This window comes from Gekko japonicus, unplaced genomic scaffold (assembly GCF_001447785.1).
Source record: "Gekko japonicus isolate JY-2015 unplaced genomic scaffold, Gekko_japonicus_V1.1 scaffold5, whole genome shotgun sequence".
In the NCBI taxonomy this organism is placed as follows: domain Eukaryota; kingdom Metazoa; phylum Chordata; class Lepidosauria; order Squamata; family Gekkonidae; genus Gekko; species Gekko japonicus.
The window spans coordinates 2,818,193-2,843,170 of NW_015168652.1; the positions used below are offsets into that span (position 1 = coordinate 2,818,193).

The 24,978-nt window shown below is 41.4% G+C and overlaps 1 protein-coding gene across 1 annotated transcript in view; it reads left to right on the forward strand.

Moving 5' to 3' along the window:
• Window positions 1–24,978, forward strand: part of RSBN1L (round spermatid basic protein 1-like) — a 66,351-nt gene that overhangs the window by 35,147 nt on the left and 6,226 nt on the right. The window contains exons 3-5 of the mRNA XM_015415068.1: window positions 5,372–6,015; window positions 21,358–21,495; window positions 22,067–22,209. Of these exons, the coding sequence (XP_015270554.1) occupies window positions 5,372–6,015; window positions 21,358–21,495; window positions 22,067–22,209 (925 nt within the window). The remainder of the gene's footprint in view (window positions 1–5,371; window positions 6,016–21,357; window positions 21,496–22,066; window positions 22,210–24,978) is intronic.

Here is a 24,978-nt window from a genome sequence, read left to right on the forward strand (position 1 = left end):
CCTAGCAAGCTCTTCTAGAAGGATTTTTGTGCCTGGCCCAACTGAGCATGCCCAGGAGCCCCAGTGAGCATGCTCAGAAGGGCAGGCACGGACATCCCGCCAGTTCCTACCAACCGCCGCGCATCAATCTCCTAACAAATCACGTAGAAGACAGCAGCGGGGCAGGAGGGCGGGTGGTGTGAATGCACAGATGACCACTCGAAGATCACCAGTTACTGGTAAGCAACCTGTTTTTCTCGACCATCCTCGAATTGTCAGCAGGGGTCTACCACTTGGGTGACGATGCTCCTCGAGCCACCTTCGTGGGTCTCGAGAAAGTTTTCCAATTCCTCCTGTCCCTCGCTGACTCGGGACTCTCTCACTCCTCGTTACGAGTTTATTTGGCCGCACATTCGACCTACCATGTTCAAGTTGACGAATGCGCACTGTTTTCACATCCGCTTTCAAAACATTTTTTAAAAGGTTTATTGCATCTCTACCCTCCTGTCAAAAATCCTGTCGTTCCCTGGGACCTTCCTCTAGTTCTTCGTCAGCTCACAAGGAAACCCTTTGAGCCACTCGCAACTTGAGACATGAAATTCCTGTTGTGGAAGAAGGCCTTTCTGGTTGCTGTCACCTCTGCGAGGCGAGTTGGAGAAATACTGGCTTCCAGACATGACATGCCTTACTTGTCCTTTTTGCCAGATGGTGTCCGCCTCGTACCGAAGATCACCAGTTACTGGTAAGCAACCTGTTTTTCTCGACCATCCTCGAATTGTCAGCAGGGGTCTACCACTTGGGTGACGATGCTCCTCGAGCCACCTTCGTGGGTCTCGAGAAAGTTTTCCAATTCCTCCTGTCCCTCGCTGACTCGGGACTCTCTCACTCCTCGTTACGAGTTTATTTGGCCGCACATTCGACCTACCATGTTCAAGTTGACGAATGCGCACTGTTTTCACATCCGCTTTCAAAACATTTTTTAAAAGGTTTATTGCATCTCTACCCTCCTGTCAAAAATCCTGTCGTTCCCTGGGACCTTCCTCTAGTTCTTCGTCAGCTCACAAGGAAACCCTTGGAGCCACTCGCAACTTGAGACATGAAATTCCTGTTGTGGAAGAAGGCCTTTCTGGTTGCTGTCACCTCTGCGAGGCGAGTTGGAGAAATACTGGCTTCCAGACATGACATGCCTTACTTGTCCTTTTTGCCAGATGGTGTCCGCCTCGTACCTGACATCTTGTTCCTGCCAAAGGTAGTGTCAGAATTCCACCTACAGGCAGAGGTCTTCCTCCCGGATTTCTTTCCAGCTCCGACATCCTCAGAGGACAGACTGTTACACACTTTATATGTGAAGCGCGTGCGCCTGTTCTACCTGAACAGAACCCGCCCAGCGAGACGTGACTCCCAACTGTTAGTCTTGTACGCACCAGCAAGGTTGGGGACTTGCATCACGGCTCAGCGCCTCTCAAAGTGGATTGCGGGTCTCATCCACCTCTGCTATCTGATCGCCAAACAGCCATTGCCTGGCCCTATCAGGTCCCATTCAACACAAGCTGTTGCAGCCTCCACGGCCTTCCTCCAGGGAGTTCCGTTAACGGACATTTGCAAAGCCGCTACGTGGGCCACGCCTAACACATTCATAAGGCACTACGCCCTAGACGTCCGGAAGAACTCTAATACCAACATGGGACGTCACATTCTATCTTCGGCTACGCAGTAAGGACCTGCCAGCACCCTCCTCCGGGTAGGCCACTGCTCGCTAATCTCCCATGGGTGTGAAGCACAGAGACCACGTCGAAGATAAACAGGTTGCTTACCTGTAACTGATGATCTTCGAGTGGTCATCTGTGCATTCACACCACCCGCCCTCCTTCCCTGCTGCTGTCAGCTTCTACATTTTCAATAGGGGTTGATTCGCGGTGGTTTTAAGGAACTGGCGGGATGTCCGCGCCCGCCCCTCTGGGCATGCGTGGTGGAGTTCCTGCGCATGCCCGAGGTCTGGGTGAGAAAATCCGTTAAAGAGCTTGCTACAATACCGATCGAACCAGTGCGTGCGCACTGAATCCCATGGGTGTGAAGCACAGATGACCACTTGAAGATCATCAGTTACAGGTAAGCAACCTGTTTTTCTAATCCTTTGTAGGCTGTACAAGCATAGCTAAAGATAGGCTAGTCTTTTTAAAGATGTTTTGACTCCTTTATCGTCTCACTAATCCCACATATGTCTTTTCAAACAGTTGTGCAGAGGAATCTCCCTCTTCACATAGATTTCTTGTATCTTAAGATTTGGACATGCTTGCTTGTTTGCCTTTATTCCTTTGATATAGTGGTACCTAAAGCAAAACACAGCATACATAGCAGTAAAAGCATAATACAAGTATAGTATAAATTGAGAAGAACTAAAAATACGAACATGCAGTTGACATTTTGGTCCTCATAGAGCAGAGGTGTCAAACTAATTTGTTACAAGGGCTGGATCTGACATAAATGTCACTTTGTTGGGCCGGGCAATGTGTGCCATGAAATGTAACATGAAGTACCAGAGATATAAACTTTATAAAGATTATTTCAGATGCTGAATGGCAATAGCAGACTTGATGGGATTAGGTGTGATATACAGAGGGGTAGTAGGTGTGGAATTATCAGCATGGGTAATGAGACAGGAAGCCTAGGTCTCATTTTGGTCCAGGAGGATTCATTCCAGGAGGATGCAAAGAATAAATGGAAATAAGTCTACAGAAGTGATCAGTGACTCATGAAAGCTCAGCCCTTACCACAAATGTTGTTAATCTTTAAGGTGCTATTGGACTCTTGCTCTTTTCTACTGCTACAGAAAGACTAACATGGCTACCCATCTTGATCTATCTGAAGAAGTGGGCATTGACTCACGAAAGCTCATACCTTACCACAAATTTTGTTAGTCTTTAAGGTGCTACTGGGCACTTACTCTTTCTACTGCTATTAGAAACCACAACATTCAAAAACCAGTGGGGGAACATTTTAACCTTGCAGGACATTCAGTTGCTGACCTAAAAGTAGTGGTTCTCTTACAAAGGAGTTTCAAAGGAAGATTAGAAAGACTGCTGAATTGCAACTGATAATAAGGATAAAGAAAGTGCATCCTCCTGAACTAAATTGAGACCTAGGTTTCTTCTTTCTTTTCCAATGCCTGCTATTGTCATTTGGGGTCTGAAACCACTTCACTGTCCAAGATATAAGGACAGATGGACTCACATTCTAGCTGTATCTGAAGTTAGCAAGTGGCTCATGCCCTGTCAAAAATTTTGCTAGTTGTTAAGGTGATACTTGACTCTTGGTCCCTTCCCCTAATAAAGATTGCAAGCTGTGTTGTTAGGTTTTTCCCCCCCACCCATCTGTTAGAACTGGAAAGGGGGATCTCTCTCCTCCCCCCCTTCTTCTCTGGCTCTTTCACACCCTCTCTCTCCCTGCCTCCCTCTCTGAAGAAGTCTGTGCATACACAAAAGCTTGTACCTGGAATAAAATTTTGTTGGTCCTCAGGAGTTTCTCTCTCTGGCTCTCTCCCTTCCACTTTCATCCCAGAAGAGGAGGGGCCCTCAGCCAATCGAGGGAAGGGAGACTTGGCTTTCTTCTCTCCTCTGTGAAACAGAAAGCAGGAGAGGAGAGAGCTGGGCAAAAGCAAGCTGCGATGCAGGAAGTGGGAAGCAGACAAGCTAGTTGCTTGTGGGCCGGATAGGAGCCCTGCAGGGACTGGTTCCGGCCTGTGGGCTGCATGTTTAACACACATGTCATAGAGGAATCAGGATTGGCTCTGGCTCTGTGAGTAGACACTTAGCAAAGCTCAAGACAACATATTTTGTAAATTCAGTTATATTTTGATTGATTCAGTATAAAAGCCTGGACTGTTTCGTAGAATGTTATATGTTTAATCAACAGTTGAGTTTGAGTTTCTTTGGATCTTGTTAAGGAGTAAGGATGTCAGTCTGTAAACTTTAAATTTGGACCCAACATAGAATTTGAGTTCCAGTTAGCCAGACCCAGAAGAAAGGTAGAGAGGAGTAATTTGTCAGGCAGTTTCTTTTTGTTGGTTGAGGCAGTTCCAGATGGTGCTGACAAATGGGAAAAGGTTCTTGTGCATCAAATCAGCATGCATGATGTGGCCAGTAGGGAGCAAATTATTTGAGCAACTAGCAAGCAGAGTAGGACTTCTCAGATTTCCATAAACCTGAAGTTGAGAAACCATTCTCCCAGGAGAGGATAGAAGAGTATGGTGGTATCATTTGATTGAAAATTTGAGTTTCCATGGGCAGTCTGTGAAAATTTGAGTTTCCATGGGCAGTCTGTGACATATTGGCTTCTAATGTTTTTGTCAGATTAATGAGCTGCATCACTATTAGCTGTGCTGTAGTGGGTGGGATCTGATGAACTGTGAGCACAGTTCTGTTTGCAGAACGGGGTTTCACTATCTGCTTTGGCTTTTCAAAGCCTCACCTGAGGTTCAGGGGCCTTTCTAGCTTGATGTGGAACATGGCATGGACCACTGAATCAGGAAGAGGAATTTGCTGGAAATTGCAGATTCTCCTTTGTCCAAGCTGAAGTGTCTCTGCTCACATCGGCCACCGTATGGATTTAATACATTTGTGCTGATTGTAAATAATGAACCGTAGATGTCCATTTTCCCATGAACTTCTTTAACCCCTCAGTAAGTCAAGATGAATTTTGTTCTTCTTGCATCTGCTGAGTCTTTCCTCTTATCTCCAATATACAGTCCATCGGCTAGTATAGTAGCTGAGCTTGAATTGCTGTGCTGTACTTGATATAGATATTGTGACAAACCTTTGCCTGTGATGGGCTCTAACAATGCTTGTGCTCATGTGCCCTCCTCTTTTCGTGCATGGTGCATGATTGGAATCTTCCCAATTTGAGAAGCCTTGAATCAAGCGCCAGTTTGCCATGCTGCCAAGTGTAGGTGCTTGAATAAACTGGAACTTGCTTATTCTTCCACAAATTGAAATTTTTAACTTAGGTTATACTAAGGAAATAATCTCTCACTTGTCCAGGCACCTGCATTTGGATATTGTGACAAATTGGAGCTTGATCTGAGGCTTTCTAAACCATTAGAAGACTTCAGTCATGCTCCACGCATGAGGGTAGGATGTAGCAAAGCTGCATGAGCACAAGAACAGACTGCATTCTTGCTCATAACGAATTTCTTAACATGGCTAGTCTTAATAAATGATCAAGCATAAAACCTAGCATTGCTGCATGTGCTATTAGTAGGAATTGGGTGTACTCTGTGACAGTGCATATTCAGTTCTCACACCAAGAGTGTGAAGATCAGTGCTGCATTTTTTTTCTTGGAGTACCTTTGTAGTCTTAGAAAAAAATTAAAAATATCTTTCCTTCTTTTTAACAGGTATGAAGGAGAAACCAAAAAGCAGTGCAGAAGATCTACAGATTAAAAAAGTGAAGAAGAAAAAGAAAAAGAAACACAAAGAGTGTGAGAAAAGGAAGCGTCCAAAAATGTATAGTAAATCTATTCAGACCATCTGCTCAGGATTGCTTTCTGAAGTTGAAGATCAAGATTCCAAAGGCATAGTTGATAATCATCTTAAGGATTTCAATGGAAAAAATATGGATCCCAAGAAGGACTCTGATTGCAAGATACCAGAGAACAGTGAGTTTCCATTTGTCTCGTTAAAGGAGCCACGGGTTCAGAATACACTCAAAAGGTTGGACACATTGGAGTTCAAACAGTTCATTCATGTTGAGCACCAGCCTAATGGAGGTGCTTCAGTTATCCATGCCTACAGTAATGAACTCTCCCACTTGTCTCCTGTGGAGATGGAGAGATTTGCAGAAGAGTTTGTGGGTCTGGTTTTTAGTGAAAATGAAAACTGCGCAGCTTACTATGTAATGGGTATTGTTCATGGGGCAGCTACTTACTTACCTGACTTTTTAGACTACTTTTCGATTAATTTTCCCAATTCACCAGTGAAAATGGAGATTTTGGGAAAGAAAGATATAGAGACGACAACTATGTCAAATTTTCACGCTCAGGTAAGAGGTTATCTTTTTCTCTCAAAGTATTTTTTTACTTTCCAAAAACTGTGTGTGCAGTTGTCATCAATTTATTCTATATAAATGATATATCTTAAACAGAAGAACACTGGCCTATTTAAACATCAGATGTTACTGTGCACTTGTGTACAGTACTGTTGAGGAATAGAAGCTGTCTTTAGTGATCTAGAGTTTTACAGCAGTAATTCTCAAGTGGTATGTGTGAAGGGGCATGGTAGTATTTGGCAAAAAATAAAATAGTGAAAGGCTTCTGTAAGCCAAAATTACTCATCCTTGCAGTTGCATGCTGAATCTCTGTGTGATTTACTGTTTGGAATGAGATAAGCAGTGCAATCCCACACAGAGCCACTCCAGTCTAACCCTCTGATTTCATTGGACTTAGCCTGGAGCAACACTGCATAGGGTTGGCCTGAAGGCTCAGCCAGCTGCCACTCTGGGTGCAAAATTCTTTTGGGGTCATTAAACTGGACGTGACTGAGCAATCCAACCATTCTTGATTCAAATAAGAAACAGAATTATCCTCTCTTGAGGAAGCTCGTGTAGAACAGTAACTCTTGCAGAAACTAGGTGGGTTCCTCCATGGGCAGTGCTTATTCTTACACACGGTAAAGGTCAATCCTAAACATATAACAATAAAATGTGTTTCAGTTTTTAATTCCAAAAAAATGATGTGTCTTGGTTTTCAGAAGTGTAGCAAATGTTGTTTTGTATATATCCCAATGCCACTAGATGTGTAACATTTCTGGAAATTAAGCCATGCAGAGAAGCAAACAAACCTAGGCTTTATTCCTTTAACTACTTGGAATATATTATGTAAAGCCATTTGTGTAGAAAATTGTACTGTTCTCTGTTCATGAAAATTTAAATGCTTTTATTTTATTACTGATATTGCAAACTATGCCATATTAGAAATGGAGTTGTAAGCTGATGAGTATAACTTAATTTCTGTATGTTGGGTAAAAGTGGAAAAAATAAAAAGTTGAAAATGGAAGCCATCAACTATAGTAAACAAAAGAAACCTTTGCTATTTGAGTTCTAATAACAGGTGGCTTCAGCTACCTTCATACTGACTGAGTAGTTCTAATGACAATGAGAGTGAATTTCTCCTGCGCTGTAATGTTCATAGGACTGGCTAGATGGCAGGTGATGATCAGAACCTGGTAGTGAGGTAATCATTGTTCAAACAGATGTGACCATAGTGCAATTAAACAACAGTTACGTAAATAGAAGAACTAAATTTAGAGTCTAGATTTCTGAAGAAACAACATCTCAAAAGTAAGAGGATTAGTCAAAAGGTAAAGAGGACCAGTTTTCTATCAGCAGTGGCAGTGGCACTGCTGTGGGCGAATCCTTTCATCTGCTGCTCAGTCAGGGCTTGAGCTGGAAGCTTCATTCCATTTTTGGTGAGGGGCAGATTCCTCCAGCGTATGCCCTGACTGTTCTGCAGTAGCATCTTCTTGCCAGGGCTCTGTTCTCCCATTCACCATTTTGGGCTCCTTGGGAAGCTATTTACATCTACAGCAATTAAAGCTTAGAATTGATTGTATGTCACAGATTAGAAAAGGTAAATCATACTAAGAGAGTTTAGGCAGCCCCAAGGGCAAGCCTCACCAACATACAGTACTGGGAGGCAGTCCTGGAGTGAATTGCCTGGCATCCTTAGTTTCTACCCTGTCATTGGTTGTTTCTTCTCATATATCACGCTGGCACTGTCGCTCCACTGTGACATTTTCTGTGCACAACAGTGTGGTTGCTGGAGATGGTGTGGTTGCTGATGATGCTGGTGTGGTTGTGATATGCTGCAGGGGTGTTTGCCTGGTCCCAGTCTATGCAGTTTCACCAGCTCTTCGGGGGTTAGAGCGCGGGGTAGCAAGTCGAAGAAATAAATAAATAAACTTGGTTGACCGGCAGAATAAAGGAACCATAAAAGGCAAGAAGGGTTCTTTTACAAAGTGCCAGTCTTGTATAAACAAGGAAAGCAAGTAGGAGCACAGGCTGTGGTAAACAAATGTAGGCTGGCAGGCAATAAAGCCTGTGAAGATCATTTTGATAAAATCATTATAAAAATAATAAAAAGAAGCAGAGAGCTCATTGGACCCTTAGATATTATGAAAGGAATTTCTAATGGAAGACTGTTTTTCTACATTAAAACAGCTTTTTGTGGGAAATGACTGAATAAGTGAATCATATAGAGTCATATAGAGTTGGTGAGAGCCAGTTGAAAAATCAGAGACTAAGAAGTCACCGGGTGTGGATGGCATATTCCTGAAGGTTCTAAAAGTACCCAGATATGAAATTCTGAAGAGCCAGCTTGGTGTAGTGGTTAAGAGCAGCAGACTATAATCTGGAGAGCTGGGTTTGATTCCCCGCTCCTCCATATGAAGCCAGCTGGGTGACCTTGGATCAGTCACAGCTCTCTCAGAACTCTTCTGAGCCCCACCTACCTCACAGGGTGTCTGTTGTGGTGAGAGGAAGGGAAGGTGATTGTAAGCTGCTCCAAGACTCCTTCGGGTAGTGAAGGGTGGGGTGTAAAACCAACGCTGCTGCTGATTCTGAACAATAATATGCAACTTGTCACTAAAAATCACCCAACTCACATCATCAGGACTGGAAAGTAGCAAGGATCAATGAAATTGATAGGTGCTGTGTTCAGGACAGACGAAAGAAAGTACAATTTGAAATTAACTTGTTGCACTCTCTGTCATGTCTTGTGATGATGGTTGCTATTTGGCTTTAAAAGGGGCTTAGCTAGGTTCACAAGTCTCTCAGTGGCTGCTGGCCATGATGACTGAATGAGACCTCAGTGTTTGGAGGCAGTATACCTCTAAATGCCAGTTGCATGGGAATAGCAGCAAGGAGGAGCTTGTGGCCTGCGTGCCTCTGCTACATCTTTTCTGGGGCAGCTGATGGGCCACTGTAGGAAACATTTGTCTAGTTTTGGGTTTTTTTTTACTGTATTTCACAAGATGGAGGAATCTGAGGCAAGTGAGAAGTCAGAACCTTGTTGTGCAGAAACGTTCCAATTATGTTGCAAGAGCAATATGAATTACTTTATTCATGCATATATACCCAGCCCTTTCCTGACGTCTTGAGGCCACTTACACAGATAAATAATAAAAATACAGTGAATATGCAGTGAATAAAAATAAAATATATCAAGAGAGTAAAGCCACCCAGCAAGTACACTTCAAGAGAAATCAGTCTTTAAAACCAAGGGATCAATAACTATTTCTAATCAAATGCCCTTCTTAATAGAACAGTTCCACATAGAGCACATTGCAGCATTTAACCAAGAGGTTAAAGGTGCGTGTATCAGTGTGGCAAGGTCAGCAGAGCCCACCAATGGTAGGCGATGCATCATGTGTTGATGGTAAAATATGTCTTTCAGCATGGCACTGAACTGCTTCTTAAGCATCAGAGCTGGGTCAAAGAGTGTCCCTAGGCTCTTTACATTGTCTGATGGGGATAACCATCAAGCAGAAGTAACTATCAGTACAGCCCTTTGTGCAGTAATTCCAGTTTGGTGTAGTGGTTAAGTGTGCGGACTCTAATCTGGGAGAACCGGGTTTGATTCCCCACTCCTCCACTTGCACCTGGCTGGATGACCTTGGGCAAGCCATAGTTCTGATAAGAGCTGTTCTTGAAAAAGAGCAGTTCTCGAAGGACTCTCTCAGCCCCACCTACCGCACAGGGTGTCTTTTGTGGGGAGGGGAAGGGAAAGGAGTTTGTAAGCCGCTCTGAGTCTCCTTTGGGTAGTGAAGGGCGGGGTATAAATCCAATCTCTTCTTCTTTTTCTTCTTCATTAATGAACTCTTTCTGGTTTGGCCAGAAACTATGGTGTAAGAGAGAGGCCATCCTCTCCATCAGCAGAAAAGGGGGCTGGAAGCAGCCCATGTAACTAAGTTACAGGGTGCGCTCCCTTTCTGCTTTCTAGATGGACTGGTAGAGAGGCACAGAGGCAACGCCAGAGACCATGGTTGCTTTGAGAACGGAGTTACTGGGAGCTTGCAGCTTTGAAGGGGTACTGGGAAGATAGAAGTTGGTTGGAGAATGGCACCTCTGGCTGCCTGGCTCACCTCTTTTTTGTGGGGGGTCATCTTAAATTCAGGGTCTTGAATTTTTGATGAAATTTAAACCAACAAAAAGAGAAATTATGCTTTGGAGGGGCAAAACAATTAGTTGCAAACAAAAACAAATACTGACATCAAGTATTTTAAACTGTTAGCCATGGCATCCTTCATTAGATGTTTCTGAAATTTAGTCAGATTGTACAACTTGCCAGGTAGATTTTTTTTCATACCAAATGTCTTGATTTATGAAAAACTTTCAGGCTGTATGATGGGGGGGGGGATTTTTCAGGTGGTGTGGTCAATGAGGACACATACCTGCTAAAATTATCCATGAGCAGACATGGTCACATGAAACCTTGTTTTCTCATTTAGCTTGGTAACTGTCAAGTGTAGGGAAGGCAGATATGCTCTGAAATCTTAAGAATATGAAAAATCTGTTTACAAATCTCATTTGTAGATGTGCTACAGCTGATAACATTGGAAATGGTTAAAATGTTAAATTTGTGGGTCTCAAGGTGAACTTCTACTGTAATTATAAATTGGAGATGCAGATAATAAATCCCCAACTAGTGAATTAAAATAGTAATAATAATAATAGTAATGATAGTAATAATAATAGTAATGATAGTAATAATAATAGTAATGATAGTAATAATAATAGTAATGATAGTAATAATAATAGTAATGATAGTAATAATAATAGTAATGATAGTAATAATAATAGTAATGATAGTAATAATAATAGTAATGATAGTAATAATAATAGTAATGATAGTAATAATAATAATAATATTTCAATTTATTAATCGCTCAATCCTGCTGGTGCTGGCTCTGAGCGATTTACAGTTACATATTCACAAGGGGCTAACAATGATTCCTAGGGGTAAGGGAGGACAACATATATATATAAGTCTTTACATTGCACACGTTCACAGCCGACTGGGATTTTTTGCTCAGTTGTAAACTCAGACATGTTCCAGATGGCATTTTTTCCACTCGGCATGGCTTGATGACGTTGGCTTCTTTCTCCAGGACTCTTCGGGTCGCAGCACCGCACTGCCACCGCCTGGCCGGAACGGCCCATTACAGATTTCTTGATGCCGAAGAGATCCTCTAGGCTTCCAATCTTACGAGCTGAACATTCCGTTCGCCGGCTAACACCTCCCCCACCAGGGGGGGTTTGGTGTGCCCACCCTCTCTAAGGAGTGGTACCCATTTTATCTACTCGCCGAAGCTTTTGAACCGCTGGGTGGACGGCGAGCTGGGGACAAGGCTGGTAGCTCACACCAGCGCGGGGCTAGAACTGACAGCAGTTCTGTTCAGCTCAGATGTTGCTTGTAAACAGAGGATAAATCCCCTGTGCCACCGTTCCCCTTGTATGTGAGACACTAAAATTTGCTTTCTTGGATAGTGAGGCTTGGGCAGTGTTCCCTCTAATCTGTGGAATCCTGTGAGCAAAAATTCAACTTTGTGAGCCACTAGCATTAAAGTGTGAGTAAGCCTACATTTGACTACTGCGTAAACCTAGCTTACTGTCAGGACCCACAGCAAATCAATCAAGCATACGCTTCTAAGAAGGTTTTACTTTTATTGAAAAGCTATAGATGCAGTAAAAGGAACACTGTTAGGAATGGCGGGCATTCTATGCGCATAATAGGTTATAGGGCGTTCGTATTCAAACCCCCCCCCCCGGAGTACCCAATTACAGGGGTTCCCGTGTGTGGGCATTAAGCTGAGAACAAATGGCTGCAAAAGCAAAACAGGTAAGAAGCTTCCCACGACTCTGTCTGGGCAGAGACACCTCAACTCCTCCAGTGGCCTTGAGAGATAAGCGTTGCAGCGAAGAGGCAATTAAGCGCATGGGAAGGAATGTACATGTAATGAAAACACCCACCATACTATTGGCAGCTTAGCTGACACTTACCTCACAAGGCTGTTGTGAAGATAAGACAGAGGCTAAGAAAACAATGGCATATGTCCTTGCAAATGAATCTAGGAGAGGATTATTATAAACATTTTTTATATTGTCTGTTTAAATAATGCTATCACTTGTACTCCAAGTCTGCAATAAAGATATTAGCATACTGTGGGACCATGCAGGTGCCTGTGGCTGTACCACTGATCTAAAGGAACAAGTTGTCGCCAAATCTGGAGTGCTCATCTTGCTCATCTTCTAACACTGTATGTGCTATTAAATGCCAACAATACCCTTCTCCTCTCGACATAGGGCAAATAGGTCATACCCTACGCCAAAGGATAAATGGATGTAAATCTGACAACAAGAATCACAAAACAGAGACACCTGTAGGAGAACACTTCACCTCCCAAGGCACTCAATAAGGGACCTCAAAGTAGTTGTTTTATTGCAAAGGAATTTCAGAAACAGGCTGGAATGGCAGATTGCTGAATTACTAGTTATTATAACAGGATAATGGAATTCCAGGGCTTAACAGGTTCTTATCTCACTACATATACTAAGTCACTTAGTTCTCACTTGTAGCCAGAATTAAACCCTGTTGGTCTTAAAGGTGCCACTGGACTCAAACTTAGTTCTCACATTTGTTGTTAACTCTTTTATTATCTTTACGTCAATTTGCTGCTATCCAGTTTGGTGTAGTGGTTAAGTGCGCAGACTCTAATCTGGGAGAACCAGGTTTGATTCCCCACTCCTCCACTTGCACCTGGCTGGATGACCTTGGGCAAGCCATAACTCTGTCACAGCTGTTCTCGAAAAAGAGCAGTTTCTGTCAAGAGTTCTCTCAGCCCCACCTACCTCACAGGGTGTCTGTTGTGGGGAGGGGAAGGGAAAGGAGTTTGTAAGCCGCTCTGAGACACCTTTGGGTAGTGAAGGGCGGGGTATAAATCCAATCTCTTCTCTTCTTCTTCTTCTTACCAAATGTGTTATTCCAATCTTAGCTGTATTTATTGCTCAGTTACTTATGTTAACTCTTTTATTATCTGTATGCCAATTTGCTGCTATTCACAGGTCTTACCAAATGCGTTATTCCAATCCTAGCTGTATTTATTGCTCAGTTATCTTGGCTCTAATTAGCTATTCCTGGCAACTAACCACACACACATCTCGCTCTCTACCTATATGTAATGTTTGAGGAAATCTGTTTCAGTGTATCTAAGAAGTGTGCATCTATACATGCTAAGTCTCTCAGTTCTCGCTTTTACCTGGAATTGAACTTTGTTGGTCTTGGGGGTGCCACTGGACTCATATTCAGTTCTCACATCTATTTATTAACTCATGCATTTGTATGCTAATTTACTGCTATTCACAGATTTTACCAACCACTTTAATCCAATTTCAGCTATAATCACACAGTTAGTTATGTATCTTGACTCTAACTAGCCCTTCCTCGCAACTAACCCCCTCTCTCTATGTATAAGTAATGGTTGAAGATGACTTGATTCACTGTATCTGAAGAAGTGTGCACATGCACAAAAGTTTATACCCAGAATAAAACTTTGTTGGTAAAGGTGCCACTGGACTCAAAACTTTTTTCTGCTGCTTCAGACCAACAAAGATACCTATCTGACTCTGTCTCCATGTAGAGTGTGTTGCAGTACTCTAGTGTCAAGGTCACCATGGCAGGGGTCCATGTGCAGGCCCATAGCTACGTTGAGGCATTTTGGGGCTCTGCCCCTCAAATGTGAGGCATGCCCCACAACAGCTGCTGCCTTTGTCCCCCTCCTTCCCCTCCTGTGACATTAAAAGGCCCCCCAGCTAATCGGTGGGAGCATGTGGCCCAACAATCAGCTGGAGGACCCTTTAGATCTTGCAGCTGCCCCTCTCCCTCTCCTTCAAGATTTAAAGAGCCCTCCAGCTGATCAACGGGTCCTTTGAATCTTGCAGGAGGGGAGGGAGAAGGATGGCTGCTAGCTGCACGTCTTCAAGCGGTGATTTCGCTGCTTGGAGTTAAGGTGCGGGTAGCCCTCGCTTGAAAAACACTGTTTAAAGGGAGCCCTTTACATCAGAAGTGTCAAAGTCATTTGTTTTATTTATTTATTTATTTATTATTTTAAATTTATATCCCGCCTTGTCGGGAGAAACTGGCTCAAGGCGGTGGATCTGACATAAATGTCACTTTGTTGGACTGGGCCATGTGTGCCATCAAATGTAACACAAGATACCGGAGGTAAAAGCTTTATAAAGATTATTTCAGATGCTGGATGGTAATAGCAGGTGTGATATGCAGAGGGGTGGAGATATCAGCATTGATGTGATATGCCGAGGCGAGGAGGTATCAGCATTGGTAATAAGACAGGAAGCCTAGGTCTTAATTTGGTACAGGAGTATTCAGTCCAGGAGGATGCAAAGTATAAATGGAAATAAGTCTGAAGAAGTGAGCAGTGACTCACAAAAGCACATACCCTACCACAATTGTGTTAAGTCTTTAAAGGTGCTACTGGACTCTTACTCTTTCTACTACTATTAGAAACCACAACATTCAAAAACCAGCGGGGGAACATTTTAACGTTCTAGGAATCCAGGGCATTTAGTTGCTGACCTAAAAGTAGCAGTTCTTTTACAAAGGAATTTAAAAGGGAGATTAGAAAGAGAGACTGCTGAATTGCAACTGATCATGAAGCTCAAGACAATGCAAACTACTGGACTAAATTGAGACCTAGGTTTCTTCTCTCATTACCAATGTCTGCTGTTGTCATTTGGCATCTGAAATCATGTCACTCTCCAAGATATAAGGACTCAACATTCCAGCTGTATCTGAAGAAGTGAACTGTGATTCATGAAAGCTCATGCCCTGCCACAAATTTTGTTATTCATTAAGGTGCTGCTGTACACTTGCTCCCTTTTGCTAATAAGGAATGCAAGCTGTGCTCATAGGTTCCCCCCACAATGTGTTAGAAATAGATGGGGGGGATCTCTCCAAGTGCCATGGGACTCCCCCGCCCTCTGGTGTGCTCTCTCTGGCTCTTTCCTCCCCCCCAAAGAAGTGCCCCTTCTCACTAAAGCTTATACCTGGAATAAAATGTTTTTGGTCTTAAGCACAGGAGTCTCTCTTTCTCTCTCTTCCCCCCGGGGGGGGCTGCCTGTGCCTGATCTCCAAGCTACTTGGAGTTCAGGGAAGGTGTGCAGCTGCCCCTCTCCCTCCCTCTTCCCCTCCCTTGCTGCCCCACAAAATTTCACCATGCCCCACCAAGCCAAAATTTCTGGCTACGGGCTGTCCAAGTGGCCAGATTAGCCAAGTCAAGGTATGTGGATTTATACCATCTTTCAGGTTGAATGAAGATGGAAGGAAACGTTGTTTTGCAGTTGCATTAACCACCTTCTCTAGCAGTATTGCTGGATCTAGTGTAGTTATAGAAAACTTAAAATGTTTATACTTTAAAATTTGATAAATATGTCAAATAGTACAACATGATACGCTAAGTTATAAGTGATGCATTTTATGTTGTTAAAAAGAATAGCATATATTTCAGTTAAAGGTAAAGGTTCCCTTGCTTGAAAGCCAGTCGAATCCGACTCTAGGGTTGCAGTGCTCATCTCCGTTTCAAAGCCGAAGAGCCAGCGCTGTCCGAAGACGTTTCCGTGGTCATGTGGCCGGCATGACTAAACACCAAGGCGCACGGAACGCTGTTACCTTCCCACCAAAGTGGTCCCTATTTATCTACTTGCAATTTCTTGCTTTCGAACTGCTAGGTTGGCAGGAGCTGAAACTAGAGACAGGAGCTCACCCTGTCTTGCGGCACCCGGGTCTTGAACCGCTGAACTACTGACCTTCCACAGCCTGCAGTTCAGCGTCTTAACCACTTGAGCCACCGCGGCTCCGTATATCTCAGTCCCCCCCTCCAAAACTTTTTTTCCCGTGAGTTCAAAATTTCAGGAAATTCTACATCTCTACTTGGACCTGTCAGCTGAAAAAATTAAATTAGCTACTTGCATGACAAATCTAACCATAGTTTGCTTTTGAAAATCATGTCTTTATAGTCTGCTTTCCATATTAAGCCCTTTCTGTACAAAACATCTGATGGTTTTAAAGATTTAAAATTGGTAATTTCAGGGAAATACTACCAATTTAAGGCTCTTGCATCCAAGAAAATAAAATGCTGGAAGACCTTCAGTTTGCTTATGGCAGTTTCCCAAATCGGTAATAAATACCATAAAACACAGACATTAAAAATGGAAGGTGCCATAAATATCTTAAGCACAGATTCAGGCAACAAATCAGGATAAATATTAGGCTGTAAAAAGACAATGACTAAAAAGCCTCAGCAGCAACAGTGGCTTTAGAGGAATGAAACCATAATTCTAAAACCCATGGGAAAATATAGTTTTGGCCTGGCACAGGAAAATAGACAGTGGGTAGTATTTCTGTAAAAAACATATTTTGTAAGCAGAACGCTGGGAGTGAAATGGCTCAGAGTCATTTAAACCCCTGCTTTCTGCTTCCTGCGGCTTTTTGTGGGGAGCAGAAAGCAGTAGTTTAAATGTCTCATGAACCGATATGAACCGGTTTGGTTTATACCCATCCCTGAAAATAAATACAATTGAATGGATCCCACTGCCAATGCAGTATTAGACTAATAAAAACCAAAACTTAATTTTTTCTATTAATAATGTCCACATCCATGGCATGTCATGCATGGTTCTCTCAGTGTGCTAAAAGGAGTGTATCTACAGTTTTTAGAACTTTTGCTTTTTTCTTCAATTTAAGCAATGCAAAGGAAGCACATGATATATTGTATTTAAGCTGTTACAAATATTAATCCAATAAAATCCACATAAAGTGTTCATTTTTAACATAATAATTGATCTACACTTGATTTATTTTTTTTCCTGATCAATTGTTCTCATTCATTTCTATATTGCTGATGGGACCTAAAATTATCATTGCATACATCTGATTATTTTTTGCTTAAATAAATCAAAATAAATATCAGCATACTCAATGTAGGAAACTGGAAAATTTCCCAGATTATTTTTTTCTGAAAGGTCAAATCCCTTTTATAACTTTGGTGGTTGTGTATCTATTTGAGCGCAGCATTGCGTCTGTACAACTTCTGGTTAAGGATCACTCCTTTTTTAAAAGAAGAAAACTGATGGTATTAGATTATTGGGAGGTGGTAGTGAATGTGTACATTTAGTAGAAGGTAATAAAAATTAAAACGAGGGGGATACTAACTTGAATATAATTATAATTTTGGAGCTTTCTAGGCATATATAATATAATGCCAGCTTCTAGACAACTGAATGGTTTTGTCTTTACACTTGATTCATATATTTTTGAAGGAAGGATGGTCTTTTGAAACTGAAAGCTTTTGGTCATGTGTGAGTTTAGGTGGTTGTTGCTGCTGCCGTTGTGATTTAAAAAAAAATTCCACGAGAAAGAAAAGAAAAGTATGATATCCTAAGTGATGTATTTCCTGGTTGGTAACTTGAGAGAACCATTGAATGGATTACCCAGCAGTGTGTGTTCATGTACTGTGAAGCTGATCCTGTCATTTGGTCCATGGCTTGAAAAAAATCAAAGAATCAATGATGTTCTATGCAGAGTGCATGTAAATACCATCCACTATCTTTTTTCTCCAAATAGGAACAGCATTAGGCTTTAGTGCACAAATATTCACTTTCTCTTAATTCCTTGCTGCATTTACCTGAAGCTTTGTAATCATTTTTTTTTTTTTGCTGTTCTAGGATATATTGAACAGACTTGCGTTTCAAGTAAGGCATAGGCTAGTAATGAATGAACAGTGACATTTTTCAAAAAATGTTCTAACGTAAATGGGGCACTCTATCCTTCTGCATCTCTTTTTATGTATCTCCATGAAGAGATTATTAAAGGTCGAATGTCTTTCTCTCTTCCAGCTGGGTTGCAGCATTATTAAAATATAGCTATTTGTTGCACATAAGTTGCTTCTAAAAGGTTCTGTGCTTCTTTCTTCTGGTCTCTGCAGGTGGGCTTTTGCACCCACACAGAGCAAAGCTGTGAACCTTCTAGAGCAGGGGTGACCACACTTGCGTAATATAAGAGCTACATAGAATAAATGTCAGATTTTTGAGAACCACAAGACATGAACAGATATTACACCCTTATTTTTATTGAAAAATATTCAAATTTGCTTTTTATTAACATTAAATGAGGCTGCCAAAAATAAAAACAAAAGGGGTAAAAACAGATATTGATAATGATATTTATTTATCCAATTATATTTACTTGTTTGCTAATTATATTTGTCTAAGAGAGAAGGAGAGAGAGAACAAAAGAGAGAAAGAGAGAGAAACAAAGAAAGCAAATGATGGGGGAGAGAGGGAGAGGTGGAAAGAAAGCAACTTTAAATGCATCCTCCAAGCCCCCCTCCCCACACCCTCACATCGGCTGGCTTGGCTTGGAGAAGGGATTTAAAGAGACAAATGCCTCCTCCAAGCTGGCGGCGGGGTGTGTGTGACAATTTTCAGAACACATTTAATGTTATTTGCTTTCTTTCTCTGCTCCCCTCACCTCAAGCCTACCCAGGGAGGGGAACACTGGCTAGAGAACGGAAGACCGATCGAGGAGGCATGCCTCCCCTTCACTTCCCCAGCCGCCCTGCCGGGAGATGCACAGTATGTGTGAAAGAGCTTCATGTGACTCCCAAGCCACAGTTTGGCCACCCTTGTTCTAGAGCTTCACTAGAAAGAATTTTGGAGTTTGGCCCCGTCAGACTCAAGCGAGAGAGCACTAATGCACATGCCTAAAGGGGCAGAGCTGCCTGTTTCTGTTTATTTCATCAGCTGATGCAGATACATCATTGGGAATTTTTGTAATTTTGAGCCCAGCTTACTCTTGGACCTATCTTTTCCCATTCATATCTGGCCTCTAGTTTTCCCTTTCTTCTGTGGTGTCTTATCCATCCCCCTGTTTGCCTGTGGCACAACAGTCAAGCTTCAGAAAGCATCTTCAATGTGGGGCACATTGTCCTATGACAAATGCCTTTTGGTAGCACTGTACATCTTTACCACCATGGCACTAAATATTGTCCCCACATAACTGACTGGTTTCCAGGTGGATCCCCAGTAATTCTTCCTTAATTATGTGCACACGCCCATGTGTCTGCTTGAATATCTGAGTGTCTTTATACCCCAGACACATTCACTTAATAGGAGCTGTCATCCACATGTGCCCAGGCATACCTGCCTCTTGACAGAGCAGACACTTTGGCCCATTTGGCTGTTGAGTTCATCTCATGATCTCAATAGACAGTTCTTCAAATCTAGTCTCTCTTCTTTATCATGGCTGCTGGCACCTTCATAATATCTTTCACAAAGTTTCAAATGAGGGTTTTCTAGCTTGAGTTCATTCAGGCATTCTGGCCCTTAAACAACTTGTTGCTTTCCTTTGAGGGCCCCTTGCAAGGGCAATGCAGTCTGCAAGATCTGCACCAGCCTTCTGGAGCTTTCAGCAATTCACAAGGCCCTTTGATGTTCTCTATCAGTATACATGAAAACACTGTAAAGATACTATATAAACTGGGGAGGCTGCTGACTGTCTCTCCAACTATGAGAGAGTTGCATTTAGCATCAAATCACCCAGGAGCCATTCAAGTATCTCAGCAAGTGAGTAGCACTCAAATGGTTGCTTTCTTTGACTTATGTATATCTAGCCCTTGTTGTATGGGACTGACCATTAGTAGATGCTTTTGCCTTGGTCACCAACATCATGCCCCAGGTATTACAGCAAGGCGGGATGATGTTGACAGTCCCTCAGGAATGTATTTTTGGCACTCTGGTCAGGGATGCTTCTCTATGCATTTTCCCTCTATCCTTCATCATGGAAGTTCTCAACAAGATCATTTAGGAAAACTCATGCTGCATCTTAATTACCCCGTGGGATCATGCCAGTCATAGTTTATGGCTGTCTTGCAGGTCCCAGGACAACCTTTGGCCATCTTCTGCAGGCCAGAAATTTCTATTCTATAAAGTGCATTGTGTATTCTTATAACATCCTAATCAGGTATATATATTCAGTACATTCAATATAACAATAATATACAGTTCATACAATATAACAACTACCAGTCAATTTTGCATAAGTATTTTAAAAGTCAAACCCCAAGCTAATGGCTTGGGGAATAGCTTTTCCCAGGAATTTTATGTTCCCAGTAGGGCTTCCTGGGATTCAGAAGAATATCCACATAAAATTCCTCTCAATGGAATCAGTTCTGCATCTTTGCTAGATCACAGGCCTGGGATCCTTTTAATCCTCCCCCCTAGTTTTGTAGTACCTTTCCCACATACATTCCCAGTGACTCAGCATGTAATATCTAAATTAATGTGGAGCTGTTTCACAGTTTACAAGGTTGGTACTTTATTCACTTTCATTCTCTGATTAAACAATTCTTTAAAAGTTTTCTGACCTTTCTGCCTCCCCCCCCCAACTGTACTGCTGTCCCCATCTGATCCCTCCCAGTCTGTGAAATGTTCCTTCAAACTATTGTTAGCATGCAATATCAATCTTTAAAAACTGACATTCTTGTTGAAACAATTTCCCAAAATAAGCAAGAGAGCTTTACGTGGCCCTGTATCTTTATTTCTTTGGCATGAAGCCATTCTTTCCGACATTGCTTCTCTCCAGAGGTAATTTTTGAGTTCCACTTGATCCAGGACCTTGTCTTACCTCTCCTTTCCACTAACCAATCTAAGGATACAGAAAGAACTCTGTAAGCTGTAGATGCCTGTAGAGTAGCCTCCTGTGCTAAAAAGACTGCTTCCTTCTATGTTTAACTGGAACATCTTAAGGCATTTGCATTAGCATCCTCCTCACAGAGCTGAAGGGCTCTGGTCTCCAAAGTCCTTTCTAATGTTGGTCTAATAGGAGGTTCTGGATGTTGCTCTGCACAGGTGCAAAATCCTATTAGTATGACTGCATAGATCACTACTCAAGCACCAGTTACAGGTAAGCAACCTGCTCTTCCCTTTACTTTTCAATGAATTTCTATCTTCTTATGTATTGTGTATTTTTGCTGCCAGTTTTGCATTTGATTTTAATTAAATTTGCTGCCAGTTTTGCATTTAATTGAATATCACATTGTATTTAAATGGTAACATAGGATTATACTCACTGTTGCTTACAGAAGTGGTCATAATTTCCCAGAAATACATATGTAGTATTAGAAAATTTTGATTTGTCAACAAAGAACTGTGTTGATATTTGAGAAAATGTTAATGTATGAATGAAACTGGTTTGGTAAATATATTTGAGTACAAACTAATTGACTCTTTCTCACTTCAATGGCTTTATTTCAGGTAAAAAGAACATATTCCCATGGTACATATAGAGCTGGCCCAATGAGACAAATCAGTTTGGTTGGAGCAGTGGATGAGGAAGTAGGGGACTACTTTCCAGAGTTCCTTGATAAGCTGGAAAATTCACCTTTCTTAAAAGTAAGACATAAATGAGAAAAGAAGCTATTTTGAAGCTGGCATGTGGGCAAGCAGTCCCTAATCTGCTTCTACGTTGTCCCTGGGCTCTTGTTAAATTGGGGTACCTGAGTTTTATTTAAACAGCACATTTCTTATACTCAAGGTTGCAGAGATGAGTTCCAAATTATTATAGCAAAAATGGGACAATGAACAAATAATCAGAAACATGGAAGCAAATAAGTAATTACACATACATCCATTAATTTTTCCTTTGATTTGTTCAAGAGCTGAATCAAATTTTTCATATTAGAGGCTGCTAATTTTAGAATGAGACTGCAATCTAACGCACAAAAACACTGAAATTATGAGGTTTAGGAACAGTTGGATATTCTCATGAATATACTGGGATTACATGTCAGTAAAATTGTGAACTTCTATACTGACCAAGTTGCTTGTCTGTGTTGTGTAATAAGGCCAAACATGTATGGACGTCTATCTTGGTTCCAAATTAAAAGAAGTATTTTAATTCTTGTGTGTCTAATATAATGGTGCTTGAAAATAACTTCAGGGTATTTTTAAAATATTTTTTTAGTGTACTTTGCCATGGGGGACACTTTCTAGTCTGAAACTAGAGAGTCGTAAAGATAGCGATGATGGTCCCATTATGTGGGTGCGTCCAGGAGAACAAATGATACCTGTGGCAGACATGCCAAAGTCACCTTTCAAAAGGAAACGGTATGTTGAATTAAAGTTCATTCTTTATAGTAATAGGCCATCGAAGTTTATCAACAAATATAGAGCAGATTTCAAAATCTAAAGAAGATATTCAGATGGAAATACAGAGTGGACATAAAACTTGAGCAAAAATGGCTTTGTGTTAGTTTAAAGTACAGGAATATTGTGATCTCAAGTTCAAGAAATATTTGGATAAACAGGTTGAATTTTATTAGCAGTAGGCAGTAGCAGTTAATAAAGATGGTTTGTAAGCCAGGCCTTAATAAAATCTTTTGGCTGTAGAAGTCAGGCCAAAGTTTTAGGGGCCAGGCTCATATTTGAGCTTTCTAGGTTATGTATGACCACATTTTCTCATTATTGGTGCCACCAAAAAATACTTGGCACCACAGTTAAATTTCTAGGCACCATGGCAACTTGGCACCTGGGATTTGTCAAGCCCTACTGTAAGCAACACATTTTTTTCACGGTCAACTATCAGGAAACAAACCTTGACAAAATCTGGGAAGGTGGAAAAGGATTCTGACAACTTGGATAGGAATCTGATTCTTGGGCCCTCATATAATGGGCAGCAAGTATAAAAGAACCTTTTCCCTTGCCTGACCACATAAACACACAGTTTATTTGTGGATTTTAAAAACTTGTCATCCAAAAAAGCAGTTTCCATAGTCTAGTGATGTAGCCTCCCAGGAAGACATCATGAGAAGAGGGAGTGCTGTAAGGTAGGTGTGATATTGGATGCTGTCAGCCTTAAGGAGTTAACATAGCAAAAACATGAATTAGATATCAACTCTATATCAAGTTGAAAGTCTTGGGGGGGGGGATTCTAATCAACCTCCTCCTGATAGACTCTGTCAAATATGCTGGGAACATTAAAGGGAAATCATAATATCAGAACAAATTCACATTTGTTATTCTAATTACAAACTGCCATCAATTCTGTCAGACATCTTCCAAATGGAAAGATAAATTTGGACCCTCTCTTACACTGTGACACTCAAAACTCTGGAATCTTTTCATAATGGAAAAATTACTGACCAACTGACTCACTCTAATAATCACTCCTCTCAATCCAAGTTTATTGCAAAATGGGTTCCTGTTATTGAATATCTGTCTACTCATGACATAGTTCCACGGCGACTTCAACCATTGAACTTATTGTTGTTTTAATGTCTTATCACACTGTTATAACTGTTCATGTTTTATACTAACTACTCATCTTTGAACAAACACATTATCTCTATTGAGGTTATTGTTCTTGAGATTATTCCTATCTGTATCCCTGGTATTTTTATTGATGCTGTTGTCACAAGTTCACGCTTCTATACAAGTGTCTGTTGAGTCGATAATTATTGGTATCACATTATAACTTTTTGCATGTATTTCATATACTACTTTATTTCTCTATGTAGGACAAGGGATCGCTGAATGTGATTTATGAATGTGATTTTTGACATTTCTCCTGTCCTGTATATTACCAGTTGCCATTGTGCCTTTTTAGGAGCCTGATTATAGTATATTCAAATCTCAATATTTAGCCCAGGCAGAAGAAATTTAGAATAGAAGAATATATATATATTATGGTTTTGATTTCCTTTAGAAGAACCAGAATTTAAGAGGCTTTTAGCAGCAATTAAAAAGCAATAGAATGGAATGCACCTGAGATTAACAGCATAGTTGGAGAATTCAAGCACCCAGCTGAAGGACATCCGAGAGTGAAATATGTGTGGTATAACAATAATTATAGAGAATCTAGATGTTCCCAAACAACATCTTTCTTTGTACAGCAAGGCACCAGGTCCCGGGAAGTCTGCCAAGAGCAGAGTCCTATGTGAACTATCAGGAAACTCCCCGCACTATGTTGAGATAGACGAGTTCAAAATGATGCCTGAAAGAAGATCTTATTGTTCCCTGAAGTTCTTCTCTGTTCCAGGACCAGATAAGCAGATGCAAATACTTGTAATTCTTTTTTTTCCTTTTTTTTAAGCCCCCGGAGGGTATTTTTTATTTTTTTTTAAATAGGGATAGGGGGACTACAATTAGGGAGAAAGAAAAGATAACCCACACTAAATTAAAAACCCAAGGTTAGGAGATCATTCCCTGTTAAACTGCTGTTAGTAAAAGAAAAGGCTGTTAATAAACAATATACTTTGTGAGGTCCTGTCTTTCTAAGCTTATATGTTAGATTGTTACTTGTTATGAGAAGATTTCCCGAACATCTCCTCCAGCTCGCTTCATAAAAGCAATTTGCATCTATTCTAAAACTCTCTAAATTCTTGATAGCTTCTTAGACGTTCACTGCAGCCCAATCTTCTTCCATCCAAAGGAATCGAACTGCTAGTCTTAAGCCTCTTCCGCTCTGGTCTCAGGGTCCAGTGGCTTTTCAAAGGTTTCTTGATTATGAAGGGCACCTCCAGCTCTTTTTTTCTCAGCATACTTTAAGATTACACTTTTTAAGAACACTCGCAGGGAAGAAGTTAAATCCTTGTACATTTTTCCTGTTTCTCTTGTGCTTTTTCTTCTTTTCTCATTGAGATCGCTGTTTAATTTAGTGTCCATCTCATTCGCTTTGAGAGCCCTCAATTCCATTTTTTCTCTGATCACCTCCTGGAGCTGCCGAGACACAAATTATTGATTTATCTTGGCTAGCTGCTGGTTAATACCAGCAAGTTGCTCCAGGATCGGCTTAATGGCTTCTGCTACTAATGCAGTGACGTCAACCCTTCTTCTCGGAGTTTTCGCCATCTTTTTTAGAGTATCTGCCCTTTCAAC